Below are 18,801 nucleotides of genomic sequence, written 5' to 3' on the forward strand. Positions count from 1 at the left end.
AGAACAAAATATCTTGCCCTCTAGAAATTGGCAGTTTAGTGAGGGATATTAACATGCAAACAGTCACAATATACCAAGAGCTTTGACTGAGATACATACCAAGTGATAGGTGAGCACAGAAGGATTCAACATTCCCAGGGAAAGTTATGGAAGCCTTTACCATGTGAATTTTGCATGATTTTTTTCATGATTCGAGAGTTCTTTAGGAAACTTAAAGACTTGGAGGCCATTCACTTTAGACATACCTACATAAGTCATGAGATTGATTTTAAAGCAGAGAATTAGAATAGAAAGATTTACTCCTCTTTCTTCTTTTAGTGATTATTGTTTTTCTTTGAGAGAGGATGTAGGGGAAATAAGATAATTATTATTTGCATTAACTAACTGCTTAGGTGTGTGTGTTTAGCACTTGAGAAGGCCCGTAAAATTTTCAGTAAAATTCAGAGTGGTAAGATTTATGTGAATGATCTACCAACAATCCATCACACCTTCAAGATTTTTATAAGTGATTTGGAAATGCAAAAGACACTAAAGACTATTTATATTGATGGTAAGTTTTATGTTTGCATTATTAGTTTAAGGTCTGAAAACATAGATGTAAGTTATATTTTGGTCAGGTTAATTACAAATCATAGGAAAGCTAAGCTTTATAATGCACTATAAAACTTTTTTTTTGCACATTTATGATAATGATAATAAAAAATTGGGCTCGGGTACCTAATAGGGTTGTTAATTAATAGATTGGATTATGACATACTTTCATCAGCATTTGGCATTTTTAAACTTTTAATTTTTGCTAATTGTATGGGATAGGGATGACAGGGAAAATTTCTTAAGGCAAAAATGTTAAGTATTAAAGAACAGATTAATATATTTAATTATATTAAAATTAAGACTTTAATTTATCAAAAGACACCTTAAAGTAAAAAGATAAGTTACTAACTTGAAAATATCTGCAATTCACAGAACTGGCTAAGGATTAGTTTATAGAATGTGTAAAGAACTCATACAAATCAGTAAAAACAATGGACTAGAAAAGTGGGTAAGACACATGGACAAGTGTTTCACATAAAAGACAATGTGTATAGCCAATAATCATGTAAAAATATATTCTGTCATCATTAGTCAAGGAAATGCAAATCAAAATCCTAATAACTTCAATTAAAAACATCTAGAAAAGGAATTATTCTTTTGTAGTTAGTGTTCAGTACTTTAATCAAAGAAGTAGATAATAGAGAACTAATTACATTTACAGACCATTCCAAGCTTGTTAGGAGGAGAGACAAGTTTAGAATAAAAATGGTAGAGATAAGTTGAAGGGGTGGTCAGAAATAAAATAAATTCAGTACACATAAATGCAAACTAATACTTCAAGGTTGAAAGTATCAAGCTGCTCAAATATAAGATGTGGATTTATTATTATAAAAGATTTGTAGGTGGAAAATCCTAGGAGAGGATGTTACCACCAATAGAATGTTACTAAGCAATCTAATAGTATTGAATTTGATGAAGTTTTGGAATATAGGTGAGGTTTGGTGGGGTGAGGTCCAGCGCTAACTACCAAGAAAGAATTCTTGAGATGTCTTTGGTGCAAAATGGTGGTTTTATTAAAGCATGGGGACAGGACCCATGGGCAGGAAGAGCTGCTGCCCCCCGCCTGTGAGGCATGGCTGATTATATACCTGGAAGTTGAGAGAGGTACTCTCTAAGGAATTTTGGAAGCAAGTTTCCAGGACCTTGAGGGGACTAACTTATTGTTGGGAAAAGGTCACTTATTATTGTCTAATAAAACCTTAGTCATGAGACCCTTCAGATGTATATCGGTGGGCCATGTACTTGGGGAGTAAAAGCCAACATGTACCTTGGGGGTTTAGAGATAAAGGAAATTTCTAAAGGAAATTTTATATGTTAAAGTGGACTTACAGGATCCTGGGGGTCGGACTAAGACTGCCTTTTGCCCTTAGCAAAGTATTAACACCGAGGCAGTTGAGTCTGTAGAGGAATGTCCCTTTGCCGGTTTCAAGGACTTGTCAATGTGCTGCCTTGGGCTCATGCCTTGTCCTTAGCTAGCCCTGTGTTCCTGCATCAAATTGACAAGTTGCAATAGTGTGCATGTATACATCTGTCCATCTGTCCAAGTCACTACAACATTTTTTGAGTGTCTACTGTAGTCAGCTTTCAGAGGGTATAAAAATAAAATAATAAATATAAACCAAACTTTTAGAAACTTTTAGAATCAGCTCTATTTTTTCTGACATGTTTATCTATGTTAATTGTCTTGACTTAATTTTTTGGAGATTTATATTAAGATAATTATTCAAAGTGGAAAAAATTTATTCTCTGAAAGTACAGGAGAAAAAATACAGAAGAAAATAAAAATTATGTGTATTCTCTCTACTTAGAGCTGAATTTTGGCATTTTTATATATATTTCTCTAGGATTTTTCTAGGGTGTGTCTGTGTGTGTGGTATATACACATGCCAGGAACACATGATTTTAAAAAATATACATGGACTCACATGCATACAGTTTTGTTACCTTTTCCTATTAACATTATATGTTAGTCAACTTTCCATATAATAAATAAGCATAGATCCATTTAAATGGCTGTGATTTATTCTGTGGGACAGATAAAAAAAATTGTTTTGAAAAATAACCTCTATAACAAATAATCTATATAAATATGAGTTCTTTCTAATATATTTGCGCTTATAAGTAATGTTTTCTCTTTAGCTCATCAGACAAAAGATAGCTAAAATTGAAATTGCTAGGTGAAAGAATGAAATTTTTAAGGTTTTTAAGTAATATTATTATTAGAAATTCAAAACAATAAAACTGTAGAACTTTAGATATTCAAGACTTTATTTTTTAAAGATTTTACTTATTTATTCATGAGAGACACAGAGTCAGAGAGAGAGGCAGAGACACAGGCAGAGGGAGAAGCAGGCTCCCTGTAGGGAGCCCGATATGGGACTTGATCCAGGGTCTCCAGGATCACGTCCCGGGCTGAAGGTGGCGCTAAAACCACTGAGCCACCCGGGCTGCCCTATTCAAGACTTTATTTTATTTTATTTTATTTTTTAATTTTTATTCATTCATGATAGTCACACAGAGAGAGAGAGAGAGGCAGAGACACAGGCAGAGGGAGAAGCAGGCTCCATGCACCGGGAGCCCGACGTGGGATTCGATCCCGGGTCTCCAGGATCGCGCCCTGGGCCAAAGACAGGCGCCAAACCGCTGCGCCACCCATGGATCCCCTATTCAAGACTTTAGATGCAGTTTCTTCCAATTACATGGACTTACCATTGGAGAAACTGAAGGATAGAAAGATGAAAGTCTACTCCAACCTATTTTATCATATTTGTTTTTATTCTATTTTAATTCCAGTGTAGTTAACATGCAACGCTATATTAGTTTCAGGTGTACAATATAGTGATTCAACAATTCCGTATATTACTCAGTGCTCATCCAGATAAGTGTACTCTTAATCCTCTTCATCTATTTCACCTATCCCCCATCCACCTTCCTCCTGGTAACTACCAGTTTGTTCTCTATAGTTAAGGGTGTTTCTTGGTTTGTCCTTTTTTAAAAGATTTTACTTATTTATTCATGAGACACACACACACACACAGAGAGAGAGAGAGAGAGGCAGAAACATAGGCAGAAGGAGAAGCAGGCTCCATGCAGGGAGGCCCGATGTGGAACTCGATCCTGGAACCCCAGAATCACGCCCTGAGCCTAAAGCAGACGCTTTAACCACTAAGCCAACCAGGCATCCCTTGGTTTGTCCTTTTCTTCCTCCCTTTGTTCATTTGTTTTGTTTCTTAAATTTTGCATATGAGTGAAATCATATGGTATTTGTGTTTTTCTGACTGGCTTATTTTACTTATTTTATTACTCTTTAGCTCCATTCATAGTTTTGCAAGTGCCAAGGTTTCCTTCTTTTTATGGCTGAATAATATTCCATTGTATATACATACTACATCTTTTTCATCCATTCATCTGTTCACAGACACTTGAGTTGCACCCATAATTTAGGGATGCACATACACCTTTGAATTAATGTTTTCATATTCTTTGGGTAAATACCCAGTAATGTGATTACTGGATCATATGGTAATTCTATTTTTAATTTTTTGAGGAACCTCCATACTGTCTTCCACAGTGGCTGCACCAGTTTGCATTCCCAGAAACAGTGCATGAAGTTTCCTTTTTCTCCACATCATTACCAATGCTATTTGTTTCTTGTGTTTTTTAATTTAGCGATCCTGACAGGTGTTAGGTGGTTTTGATTTGCATTTCCCTGATGATTGATGAGCATCTTTTCATGTGTCTATTGGCCATCTGTATGTCTTCTTTGGAGAAATGTTTGTTCATGTCTTCTGCCCATTTTTAAATCGGATTATTTGTCTTACTGGTGTTGAGTTATATAAGTTTTTAAAAATATATTTTAGATACTAACCCTTTATTAGATATGTCATTTGCAAATATCTTCTCCCACTTTTAGTTTTGTTGAGTCTTTCCTTCACTGTGCCAGCCATCTTTTTATGTTGATATAGTCCCAATAGTTTATTTTTGCTTCTGGTTTCCCTTACCTGAGGAGACATATCCAGAAAGATGTTGCTGTGGCTAATGTCAGAGAAATTACTGCCTGTGGTATTAGGATTCTTATGGTTTCAGGTCTCTCATTTAAGTTCTTTTTTTTTTTTTAAGATTTTGTTTATTTATTCATGAGACACACACAGAGAGAGAGAGAGAGAAGCAGAGACACAGGCAGAGGGAGAAGCAGGCTCCATGCAGGGAGCCCGATGTGGGACTCGATCCCAGGTCTCCAGGATCAGGGCCCTGGGCTGAAGGCGGCGCTAAACCACTGAGCCACCCAGGCTGCCCTTGTTTATCAATTCTTGCACATTTGTGTAAATATTTTTATAGGATAGATTTCTAGAAATGAAGCAGCTGGGTCATAGGATATGTGTATATCCATAGGAAAATGGTTTATGTCATATTATGTCATTGTTCAGCTCTACTGGATATAATTGACAAAATTGTGTATTTTTAAGGTGTACAACATGATGATTTGATATACATGTTAATTGTGAAATGAATACCACAATCAAATAACACCACCCATCACCTCACATAGTTACTTGTGTGTGTGTGTGATGAGAACACTAGTCTCTTAAGATCTTTCTTAGCAAATTTCAAATATACAATATAGTATATTATTAACTATAGTCACCATGGTGTATATTAGATTCCCAGAACTTGTTCATCTTATACCTAAAGTTTGTATCCTTTGACAGACATCTGCCCATTTCTTCTGTCTCCCAAAATATACTATATAGGTGTGTGTGTGTGTGTGTGTGTATGTATGTATACATAGACACATAGTTATATAGATATCACATTTTTTTTATCTGTTCATATGTTGGTGAGCACTTATGCTGTTTCTATTTCATGGCTATTGTGAATAATGCTGCAATGAATATGGAGTGCACATATCTCTTGAGATAGTGCTTCTGTTTCCTTGGAGATATATATAGAAGTGAGCTTGCTGGATAATATGGTAGCTCTGTTTTAAAATTTTTGATAAAACTTTGTAGTTTTCATAATTGACTATACCAATGAATTTTTAAATTATCTACATATTTTATAGTTTTATTGAGGTATCATTGACATATAAAGTATATAATTTGAATATTTTGACATATGTATATACTTGTGAAAATTCAGTACTTCTTATACCCACCCCTTTGCAAATCCTCATTCTCTCTCCACAAGCCCCCTCAGCACTCCTTAAGCAAATACTAATTTGCTTTCTGTCATTACGGACTAGTTTTCATTTCCTAGAATTTTATGTAAATGGAATCATGTAGTAAGTACTCATTTTTTTAGTCTGATTTCTTTCATTCAGCTTAATTGTATTGATATTAATCTATGCTTTTGTGCATATGACTTTATTTCTTTTTTTGCTAAGTGGCATTTTCTTATGGTTATAACCATAATTTGTTTATCCATTCACTAATAATGGACATTTGGGTTGTTTCCAGTTTTTGGCTATTACTAATAAAGCTGCTGTAATCATTCATTTGTATGTCTTTGTGTGATGATATGCTTTCATTTATCTTGGGTAAATGCCTGGTGGTAGAATGATTGGGTCATATGGTAGATATATATTTAAACTTTTTAGAAACTGCTAAACTGCTTGCAAAGCAGCTAAATAATTTTACATTGCCTTGAGCAATATATGAGAGTTCCAACTGCTTGTCATTCTTGCCAATCCTGGAATGGGTGAGCCTTTAAAAACTGTAGTCATTCTAATAGGTGTATTATCTCACTGTGGTTTTAATTTGCATTTCCTGAATGATCAAATGATTTTGAATATATTTTCTTATGCTTATTTGTTATCTGTATATCTTCTGGCCATTAAAATGTGTTTGCATTATTATTATTGCATTTTGAAAGTATATAGTCTGAATACAAGTCCTTTACTGGATATGTGATTAGTGACTATTTTCTTCTAGTGTTTGGCTTGTCTTTCAAAAAGCATAAATTCATACTTCTATAGAAGTCTAACCTACCATTATTTCTTGTATGGATTGTGCTTTTGATGTTTTGTCTAAAAACTTTTTGTTTAACCCTAGATCACATAGAAGTCAGAAAACAAAGTAGTTAATTGAAATTTGTACAGATGTTTCATTGTCTTTTGAAGGAAAGGAGAAACCACTCTCAAGTTATTATACTGAAAAAGAAGTTTTGAGGCAGACAACTTGACAAACTTTCCAATATTAGAGAAAGTATTTCTGTGGCTTAGAAATGAGAACAACTAAGCCTTGTCAAATTCTCTGAAGGTAGAAGCCTGCAGACCACTGGAAGCCCTGAAATGTTCTTTTATAGGCTATTTAATTCAGATGACATTTGAAATGTGTGTTTATAATAATTTTCTTCTGAACGTAGATAAACCCTTTCAAAGTTAGCCAAATTTACTAAATGATGAGGGAAACGACTTCATAGTTAATTTAACTTGAAAAATCATGAAAAATTCAGATGTTCCTTGACACAGATCTATGCTTATCTAGAAAATAGGATTTAAGAACCTGATTCTGTGTTTTGTCACACTTTGTAAATCTGGATTTTTTTTAGCTCTAGTTGCTATTAGAGATGACCTATGCATTATCATGCAAAAAAAGTCATAATTTTAACTTCTCATTCAAGCCAATCAAAAATTTCTTACTGAAAATTTCATTAGTACTATTTAGATTTCTTGTTTTTCTTCTTTTAAGAAATAGGCATTACTTTTTACCTGAGAAATGAGATGGTTTGGGGGGGATAAGGATTGGTTTAATATTGTGCAATATTTTGTGCATTTGATTTAATGCATTTTGTTTATATGTGTATGTAATTTGAGCGAGAGAGAAGAGAGAGGAAAGGAAAGGAGGAGAGAGGGAGATAGAACAATGTGAGGCACAACTTTCATTAGAATCTCAATTGGATCCATAATCTTCCCTAAAACCCTTGGTATAGAGGGCTTTTCCCTAAAACCCTTGATATAGACGGCTTTTCTAGAACTCAATGAAATCAATCCTATTCTTTTAAGATAAAACCATTGTGTATGTAAAATTGACATGTTGCAAGATTTTTTTGGAATCTAATTACAAATATAAAAATTAGAGCTTTGAGCAAAGAGCACTGCACTAACTTTAATTTTATATCATTATTATTATTAATGAAAACTAGTATATAATTACAATATGTAAATTTTTTTCTGCTGAGTTTTCTTTTACATTCTATATTTAATGTTAATGCTGACTACCCTTATGTATGTATCAACTATGTTATTCCAATATCAGTCAACTCTATTCACATTTTTAGTTAGCATTTTTATCTTAGTTCTTAGTGAGTTTGCTGATGGAGTTTTTTCCCCTTCTGTTCCTCAACCATTATTATAGTTAATGGAATGCTGGACTTTTCAGATTTCGTTAAGGCTGTGAATGATGTTTGTTACTTGGTCTCTCAGGATCCAGGTTAAAAAAATGATTCTTCAAAATTATAGAGAAGAATGATTTTGATTGTAACTGATTTTAAGGTGGCGTGGTTATATTTTTCCTGAATCTCTTAAGTACTTTTCCCCCCAGTAGTCTAGGTTGAGAAAGATTACACGAGTTATTTCATAAAAGGTACTAAAAACCTGGATCACTTCCATGATATCCTAATTTTCTTTCTCTAATCTCAACCTTTTTCTGCACACAACTGCTAAATTAATTTTCTTTTTTTTAAAATTAATTTTCTTAATGTAATTTTTATCATGTTATTCTCCTCAAAAATTTAGATGCTCTTCCTTTGATCAAACAAATGTACTCCAAAGTCTTATGCTTGACGTCCTCACTTTGTCATAATTTTGCTTGCCATTCCTCCTTTCTCTGTAGAATCCTTTCCAAGCAAAAACCCGTGCTCCAGTTAATCAAAAATCCCTATACGTGTCAACGTCATTCTTTTTCAATACCTTTGTTCATGTATTTTTCTTTTTTTTTTCCCTTTGAGGTCTCCTATCTGTTTTCTTCTATATGTTAACAGTACTCTCCTTACTGCTTCTGTTTCTCCCTAAAATTTCAAATACTGATGGATCACCTAACAACTTTTAGTTTACGCTAGATATAAATTGCAAAGAAAGTGATTGGAAGAATTATTCATCTTAGTGATAGAAACAGTGCTTCTAAAAGTCTGAGATCTCTAGTGTTCATGGCCTAATTTGAATAGTTACTTGGTTTAAAACAAAACAAAAACCAATTCCCTGGTTTTTCCATTAGGCAAGATCAAGTTCCTATAATCAGTCCTTGGGATTATATATTTTTGTAGTCAACCAGACTGTATTTTCTTAGAATCAAGGATATATGAATATGCTAGTCTTCATATACCTGGATAAGCAAACAAGAGACAAGAAAAACTCTTTAATGTGTATATATACATTAATGTAATAAATGTTATTAAATGACCTACCATATACAGCACTTTACAATATAGATATGATGCTTGGCTTGTTTTTCCTTTGTTAACTCCTTATTTCCTACTTAGCATTTTTATTAACTCCTATAGCGTTGGGTTTCTCCTGGTTCTCCTTTGTCTACTTGGTTTTTACCTTACAGCCTTTTCTTGACCATAGATTTATATGTGTGTTTGGGTTCCTAAGTGCTGCCTACTTTTCATGCCACAATTTAGCTTCCATGTATTCCTTTGTTTTTCAAGTCCCAATTTCCTATTTTAAACTTATTTTTGTTTATTTAAAGGTTCTGATGCCAACCAAGAAGTCCCAAGTTTCTTCTTTACTTCCTAAAACGATATGCCTAATTCTTGAATATATTATTTTTATAAAATATCCAAGCAATATATGAGTATAAAAATGTAAAAGACCCTCTTTAATCCTTCCTAGGTTATTAGTTCAATGTTGACTTTAGAATCTTTTTTATATGCAATTATGAACATATATATGTATGTATACATACATATATATTTTGTAAGACAAAATGAGTTATCAGTTACTTGGCAGAGGAGAATAAGAGGGCCTAAATCTTATAGAGGCAAGTAAAAAGATCAAGCATACATTTAGGAATCAAGACACTAAGAAAATTTTTAAAAATAGAATTATCTTCTACTTTAAGAGAAAGGGATCATGCTATATATATATACATTATATATATTGTCTAGCATGATTTTTTTTAACTGAATATTATGTCTTGGAAGGTTTTTTATGCCAGTAGATATGAGTCAATGTATTACTTTTTAATAGCTGCATGGTATCTGAAAAATGTATATACACTATAATGTGTTTAATAAATCCTTTATTATTGAATATTTAATTGGTTTTAATTATCTTAGCATTATAAACAATTTCACAGTAAATATAACTTTTCTTATATATTTTATATATATGCATACATACTTTTGTGTTATATGTATGCCTGTATCTTTATGATGCCTTTGTAAGGTAAAATTAGTTGTCAATTATTAGGTAGAAGAGAACCAGAGAGATTCTATGTGTGCATTGGGGCATGCTTTCAAAACTCAGATAGTTTTCAACTCTTCCTTAGCTTTCACTTCCTGCTCATGTGTATCCGCAGGGTAAACCAGAGGTGAGAGTTCAGGACCTGCTGAGGCTTTCCTGGGTATGGCCTTATCTATGTGTGTGGCCATCCACACACATGTTAGAATTCAAAGCCCTCTATGGACATCTCATTTCTCAGATTTTCCTTTTAAGCTTGTTTGCTAGCCTATTGTTTGCTGTTTTTATTGATTTGGAAATAGACCCATGACATCTTTTTGAGTGGAGAGACAGTGGACTTAATATGTACTGTTTCATTTGGGTGAAATATTCACAATCATTGATGTGCATAAAGAGACATAGAAAGATACATGAGTAGGATGTTAATCAAAATGCATCATTTTTTTCATACTTTTAGATGGGAAATTTGTTGTTGCTTTTATCTTTATTCTCTATGAACAGTTGTGGGTTTGACTTTTTAAAATTAGTAGGTCATTGGAGAAACAGCAATAGCACTGAAGAGCAAGGACTTCAGAATATGACTTTTTTGTTGTTTTTTGTTTCAAGTTTTACTTAAATTCTAGTTAGTTAACATACAGTATAATATTGGTTTTAGGAGTAGAATTTAGTGATTCATCATTTACATATAACACTCAGTGCTTGCTTCAGTTGTTACCCACCACTTCAAGCAGTCATAATGTTAACTAATTGCCTCTGATTGTTTTTGATGAGTACTCCTGGGGAAAAGATTCTGCATTGGGCAAGCTTTGAGTCAAGTCAAATAAGGACAGCTTTACAAGTAGGGTCTTCCAGGGAACCACCAGTTCTTAAGGCATGGGACCTTGAAGAAGTTCCAACCTCATTCTTCTGCATTGGCTGTCAGGCTGCTGTTTTTCATGATTGTAGGCTCTTAGTTTTCAGTTTCTGGGAAGCTGGGATGGTGAGATGGGAATATGGCAAGTTAAAATGCCACAAAGTTTACTATTACTGAGATTCCAGTATTTTTCTTGAAAAAACACTCCTTGGATTGTTGTAAGCCTTTGATTTATATCCAGAGTTTTGAAAACAATTGATTCTGACAATTTTTGCCAGTGTTCTCATTGCTTTTATGGAGGCAAGGATTCTCAGAGGTACTTCCTCTGCCACTTTTGCCCACTTGATCAATAATTACTAATTGAATGAATGAATAATGAATGCCCAGTTCTTCCTCCCTGACTGTGCAAATCAATACCTTCTGGATCATTATGCTTCTTATATCCTGCATTCCAAGAAAATGTGGTCTGACTATAAAATGATTCGCTTTCTAGAATTGCTTGTGGGAATTATGTTTCCTTATCAAATTAAGAGATGCGGTGGTCTGAGGAGCACTTAAATTTAGCACTGGGACCAGATATCAATCTGTTTAGATTTTAAGAAAGACATTTGTTTATGGAAAATTCTCTCATTAATATGAATATTTTCTTCTAACTATGTTCTTTCCAATTCATTTTTGATACTAAGGACTGTTAGCATAAGAAAATGAAGTTAAAAAAAAAAAGAAAATGAAGTTTCTATGGAGAAATAGAAGACCTTTTATAGTGGTTAACCTGTTGTTAAACTTTTTGTAATATGGTAAAAAACCTAAAGAGAAATTTTGCATCTACTTCATTCTTCTCTCTTTTATACTATTTTTTTCTAAATTACATTTTTAAGCCATTAATGATACCCTCAAATTTTGTATTAAGCAGCCTTGCTCTTACGGATTATACCACTGGTAAGAAATTATTTTAGTTAAAAGTTTTAACTAAGAGATTAATATAGTATAATGAGAGAACCCATACCTTTTATTTATTTTTTAAAAGATTATTTATTTATTTATTTATTTGTTCATGAGACACACACACACACACACACACACACACACAGAGGCAGAGACATAGGCAGAGGGAGAAGCAGGCTTCACACAGGGAGCCTGATGTGGCACTCAGTCCTGGGACTCCAGGATCATGCCCTGGGCTGAAGACAGGTGCTAAACCACTGAGCCACCCAGGCATCCCAAACCCATACCTTTTAGTACAATGCCCATAGCTTAGCACAATGCGTGGCATATGAATAGCATTCAATAAACATCAGTTATTATTGCTAATATTATATCAGTAGGGATAATAGAAAAAATTACATTTTATACTAGGAATGTGGTGAGAATTGGGCAAATGCCTATTTATAGGTAAATTTTTATTTTATTTTATTTTATTTTTTAAATTTATTTATGATAGTCAAAGAGAGAGAGAGAGAGGCAGAGACACAGGCAGAGGGAGAAGCAGGCTCCACGCACCGGGAGCCCGACGTGGGATTCGATCCCGGGTCTCCAGGATCGCGCCCTGGGCCATAGGCAGGCGCAAACCGCTGCGCCACCCAGGGATCCCTATAGGTAAATTTTTAGAAAATCATTGCCTTTGTAAAGTTATTTTCCATTGGTGGGTTATTGACACAAAATCAGCTCCTCCAAGAAAAGCTATTCGTTCTCATGGTAAAATAATTTCTTTGTTGTATTTTTGCAGCATTCCAGAATGCCCTGAAGATTTTCTGTAGGATAAAAAGTGGTCTAGTTGCAACTGATGAACTGGCTGCTGTTTTGAATAGCATGGATATCCCTGTAATCCCTGAAACTTTTCAGGAAGTGGTAAAACATGCTAGTATAGACAGTGAGTTATTTGAATTCGTGTGTGTGTGTGTGCATCTATATCTATATCTATATCTTGGATATCAGTTTCTGATTGATCCTTTATTTCTCCTCCTTTTTCTTCTTGATACTTGCCTTTTGCCATCATCACTGCTTACTGATGTCTGTGGTAAGAGATAGTCTAGGGAAATTAGATGAGAAATTTCTAAAATTGTTATATTTGGTATGTTTGGTAAAAATCTAAGAGAAAAATGGATTTATTTTCTTTTCAAACTTACCTCTTTTCCAATAATCATTTTCTTATCTGTGTAGAGATGGTTTCTGTAGGGTCAAGGGCATTGGCTTTACAAGTTAGGAGACCTATATTTTTTTAATTTTAAATTTTATCAGATAGCTTTGATTACACAATGCTTCTTATACTTTTCAGTTATTCTCCGCAAAATGTAGATTTCGTTTAAACATTATAAATATATTTAGCAGATGTTTTGTATTACATGTTTACATGTCACCAGAGGGTGTCTGATAATAATAGACTGATAAATGATTGATTCATTGGTTATCCATTCATTTAATGAGTCAGATAGTCATTTAATATCTATTGTGCTTGGGACTGTGCTAAGTAATACACAGATGAATAGAACACACTTGTTTTTCCAAAGGAGCTCACATTCTAGTGTGGAAAGAATTAAGTAAAATGAAAATTATAATGTGTAGCAAATACTATTATAGAATGTAGATAGGCTGCAAATGTATCCTGGAAGCACCATGGAAAGATTACTAGAGGTTGTGAGTCTGAGCTAAATCTTGAAGGATCAGTAGGGGTTAGTTGGTTGAAGATGGTAGTGGAGAGTAAAAATATTTGAGACTGAGGGAGTAGTTTGTATAAATATGGCAGAAAAATAATCAGACATGACATACTTTTCATTGGGCTTCCACTGGTTTTTGTCATTTGTTAGTGGTAGCTTTTTAGTGGGCCTTTGGTTGCTAAAATGTGCTGTGAATATAGAACCAAACTGCATGGATTTTTTTTTTTTTTTTGAGAGTGAGAGGAGAGAGAAGGGCAGAGAGAGAATCTTATACTGGCTCCACAACCAGCACAGAGCGCAATGCCGGGGGTCAGTCTCACAACCCTGAAATCAAGACCTGAGCTGAAATCAAGAGTTGATTGCTTAACCAACTGAGCTACCCAGGTATCCCAGGCTGTATGGTTTTACTAGGTAGTCATTTATGGTTCTGTGTGAGTAGACAGAAGTGGGGGAATGTTCTGAGACATGAGATGTCCATAAAACAGGGACTTTAAAGATTAATCTAAGCTATATTATTAAATAGCCTTTACGGCATGTTCTACCAGAAGCAGAGAAATTATATATGAGATCACTGTAGCACCTTTTTTTTTTTTTGACAGGGAATTCCAGTCTGGACTTCTAGGCCTTCTACTTTATTTGGGGAGCTAAACTGAAGGGTTATGCTAATTTCATAGGAATGCTGTAGGAATTAAATATAAACATTTATTATTGTGTTTAGCACCTAGAATAGTCTCAAGAAATGTGAAGCAGAAACCTGAGAATTATCCTTGACAACTCTGTTGTCATAATGCAATCATTATGAATTGCTATTATTTAAAACTCCTAGATGTCTCTTAAATTTATTTTCCAATATTCCTACTTTAGTCCAAGTTACCATAATCTTTCCTTAGGACCATCAGTGTTCCTCCTAACAAGTCCACCCATATCCAGTCTTTCTTCCTTTACACTGTAGCCAGAATAATCTTTTGAAAACACACATCTCATCATGTTACCTCTGTGCATAAAATCTAATACTTCTTGGGATAAAGAACCCTTTAACATTACATTCAGGGCTTTGCAATAGCTGTCCTTTACCATAGGTCTCCAGGTTTTTTGCAGACCACATTTTATTTTGGTTACTGTGCCTTCGTGGATATTCAGTAGTATACCAATGCCTCCTCTTGCCATAGCCTTTGCATATGTTCTTTTCTTTCCCTGGAACATTCTGCTCCTACTAGTTAGTTCCTACTTATACTTTAGATTTAAACTCAACTCTATAGGGAAGTTTCTATGACTTCTCTTAACTAGGTCAAATTCTCGTATTATATACTCTCACAGCACTAACTATAGTTGCAATTTTTATTTCTTACTGTTTTCTTTTTCCTTTTTTTCCTCTTATTGTTTTATTAAGATCTGTATCTCAAATAAAACTAAGCAGATATCATGTCTACTTTTGCTCATATTGTATCCTTAGTACCTATTACTGCTTATGGTACATATTAACTACTCAACAAATATATGTTGAATGAGTTAATAACTCTCACCCTTTACTCCATCCCCTCTAACCAGGGAGAACAAGATATCTTCATTTTGTAATTTTTATAAGCTGGTTGTGACTTAAGGTAAAATTCCTCATAGGGAACGTCCTTGTTCTTTTGGCTAGGAAAATCATTTTAATAGGTTTGTTTGATTATGGGAGTTAAAACCTGTTGGGAGACACCTAGTTTGAGCAGAAAGGTAAAGGGAAGGTGAAAGTAAGGTAAGGTGAAGTACTCTATATAAGCAAACAACAGGAACTTAGAATACAACAGTGGCTAACTGGTAGCTAGAGAAAGAAGACTGAGGGAAGCTAAGAGTGGATGGGGGTCCTGCAATCGGTAAAGAGCAGCTATAGAACTCTAGGACAATAGTATGTAGTTGCTTGCTGTGCTATAAAGAATTCCCTTGGGCAGCCCAGGTGGCTTGGTGGTTTAGCGCTGCCTTCAGCCCAGGGTGTGATCCTGGAGACCCAGGATCGAGTCCCACATCGGGCTCCCTGCATGGAGCCTGCTTCTCCCTCTGCTTGTGTCTCTGCCTCTCTCTCTTTCTCTCTGTGTGTCTCTCATGAATAAATAAATAAAATCTTTAAGAAAAAAGAAAAGAACTCCCTTACTCCCATTAATCGCAAGTTACCTAGTAAAAGTTGGCCTTGTGTTAGTAGTGTTGATAGGTAGATTTAAAGGAAAAAGGTCTGGGGATCACTGCATGGCTCAGCGGTTTAGTGCCTGCCTTGGGCCTAGGGCATGATCCTGGAGCCCCTGCATGGAGCCTGCTTCTCCCTCTGCCTGTGTCTCTGCCTCTCTCTCTCTCTGTGTCTCTCATGAATAAATAAATAAAATCTTTTTTTTTTTTTTTTTTTTAAGAAAAAGATCTGTAGGTTCTGTGCTAGGTAGGCTTGGGGTGGAGAGAATATAGCAGAGAGAGATTGAATGTGGTAATATGAGTGAGATCAAGAGTCCAGGTGAATAGAAAAAACAAAAATCAACCACAAGAGTATAAAACACTCAGGAATTCTCAAATTTCGATGGGAGTGTTGACTTATGTTCCTGTAGTGTATGGTTTGGGGTCTGAACTATTTTATTTAAATATTAAAGGAAAGGACAACCCCAGAATGCCAAAAGTTTTGGGTTACCCAGGTAAGAGACGTAGATTCTTCTATGACAGAATTTTGAAGTAAGGAGTGATATAACTCAGTTATCCCTAGTAGAAGGCATAGCACTCTCTCATAGGTTTTAACAACTTGTTTTGTATTTGGTTTGTGGTTTCTTGGCATAGTAATGATACATGGAGAGTATGTTCATCTTTATGAGTATTCATAATGAAGAGGAAAGAATTATGCCATTGAAATTTAAAAGAAGTCCAACCAGTATTTCCTTTATTAAGATATGGCAGGAGGAATATGGAAAATAACTTGATGACAGTTGTGGAAGTATCAGGTAGTTTTGGTTTCTGAAGTGGGATATTGGTACAGTAGTTTTTTCTCTCATGGTGATTAGTGATCTGATCATTGAACTGAGTGAAAAGTAGTGACTAGCATAATTTTTGATAGAGTGGTTTTTGATATTGTGGAGCTATTGTAAAGATTACAGAAATGTAGTATTAATAGTCACTCAACACCTTCAAAGTGGTGTTGCCTTGAATATGACTTTGATGATTAAGATAATTTTTTCACACTAGGTATTTATATTTTTCAGGTTGAATTTCCTCCAGAAGTACCATATATGAGTGGGAGGCTGTTTTGAACTTCCCTTACAAAATAAATGGTGCCTATAACTATACTCATTGCCTCACTCTCAACCAGGAATTATTCATTAAGGTTTTGATAAGCCACATAGGGGCCAAAATAGTAATTTCAGATTTTGTAATGTTTATTTGGCTACAGGTTCTATTTAAATAGAAAATATTTGTTTGGCACATTTGTGATAAGTATCTATTATTGCGTAGAAGCAAGGAGTAAATTTTGAGCAAGAGCTAGTGAATCTATAAATAGTTGGCAACTGCATTCTCACTGGTTGATGTTGGACCTCTTTCCAGAGAAGGGAATCTTCTAAGTGGAGAGCAGACATAAACAAGATATGGCCTTCCCCACTGGATTAATTTATGTATGGTCCAACAGAATACTTTTCACTGATCAAGAGTTTGAGGGCTGAAACCTTGAATTATTTTAGGACTTAAGCTATGATCTAAGAACTTGAGACATGGAATCAATAAGTGCCAGGAGTTCACTGGAGAGACTAAGTGGGGTGTTAGGACCATAATCGAAGAGAATTAGGTTAAATATTGAGGAAATAAAAAACAGAATGTAAGAAGCAGTTCCTAATCAGAAGACAACTTGACGTCAATTGGTCTAGCACTTCTTTGAATGCTAGACAGGTCAAATACTTAACCTTGCTTTGCAGTAATTGAAAAACCTGCACCTGACATAGTTTGCCAATTTTCAAGACTCAGAATGAATCAAACTTAACACTAAAACTATATTATAATTCTTCTTTGACTCAGAAGGCAAACTTATAAAATTGCATCTTTTATTTTCAGGGTCTTCGCTTATGCATATAATAGAACAGTTGATTTCTTATGCATAGACTAAAGAATAAACCTAGTATTTTTATAGGTAGATAAGTCAACTCCTGGTTTTTTCACTTTGCATGTCAAGCAAAGTCAAATATTTGGAGGCAAGAAGTAGTGGGAAAAGCATTTTCTGCCTCTTGTTTACAATTGGGAATGATGTTATTTAAGGTTACTGCCTCTGAACCCATCCTCCGTCCTGCCCTGTCCAAGAAGGAAAATGGTCTTAGATGCAAGGGCAAGAATGATAGAAGTTATCATTATGAGAGTGCTGGGCACGTATAAAGTGCTAAGTCAGTGGTTTTCTGCTGTCCACAAGGTAGACATTGCATTATTCTTCAGTCTATTTTACTCATTCAAAAATAATTTTTAGGGATCCCTGGGTGGCGCAGCGGTTTGGCGCCTGCCTTTGGCCCAGGGCGCGAACCTGGAGACCCGGGATCGAGTCCCACGTCGGGCTCCCGGTGCATGGAGCCTGCTTCTCCCTCTGCCTGTGTCTCTGCCTCTCTCTCTCTCTCTCTCTCTGTGACTATCATAAATAAATAAAAATTAAAAAAAAATTAAAAAAAATAATAATTTTTAAGTGTTGGGAAGTGGATATTTTGCTAGGCATTGGTGAAACAAATGACACATACTCTGCTCTTGAAGAGCTCATGACCTAGTAAGGAAATTCCACCTATGGTAAACTCTCCAAAAACTATTTATTAAATATTATCCTTTTTTTATTAAATATTATCCTGATTTTACCTAGATTTGGGGCTTAAAATGTGACTTAATTTCTTTTGATGGAAAACTCTTTTATTAAGGAGAAAAGAAAATAATGGTCTTAGTCTTATGTTTCAGTGTGTACTGAGTTATTAACTCACAATTCCAGATATTATTCAAAACCTGTAATAGCTGGCCCTCCACTCATCCTTCCAAACATTTTTGTGTTGTTTTTATATTAGAATAGGATGAAAGTAATTTTTGTGTTCAAAAAAGAAATACAAAACTTATTACAGGTAACCACAGGGTGGATATTAGAGATATTATATTTACTTTGGATGAACTACAGCACCAGTATGAGGATTTTTGTAAGTGAGCTCTTGATGCTAAACAAATTTTGTTTATAAATAAATTGTCTTTAAGCCCTAATTTATAGGTTCTCAAGAATCATTGCTCTAACTCTCAAATTGGGGAAATAAAAAGGTTAATACTCTAAATATACCTAATTA

The 18,801-nt window shown here is 34.6% G+C and overlaps 1 protein-coding gene across 1 annotated transcript in view; it reads left to right on the forward strand.

The window, feature by feature from the left end:
• The window catches only part of EFCAB13 (EF-hand calcium binding domain 13), an 88,648-nt gene that overhangs the window by 22,848 nt on the left and 46,999 nt on the right, over positions 1-18,801 (forward strand). The window contains 3 exon segments of the mRNA XM_041726839.1: positions 407-550; positions 12,577-12,720; positions 18,589-18,660. Coding sequence (XP_041582773.1) covers positions 407-550; positions 12,577-12,720; positions 18,589-18,660 — 360 coding nt within the window.

The sequence above is a fragment of the Vulpes lagopus genome, chromosome 12 (assembly GCF_018345385.1).
Source record: "Vulpes lagopus strain Blue_001 chromosome 12, ASM1834538v1, whole genome shotgun sequence".
NCBI lineage: Eukaryota > Metazoa > Chordata > Mammalia > Carnivora > Canidae > Vulpes > Vulpes lagopus.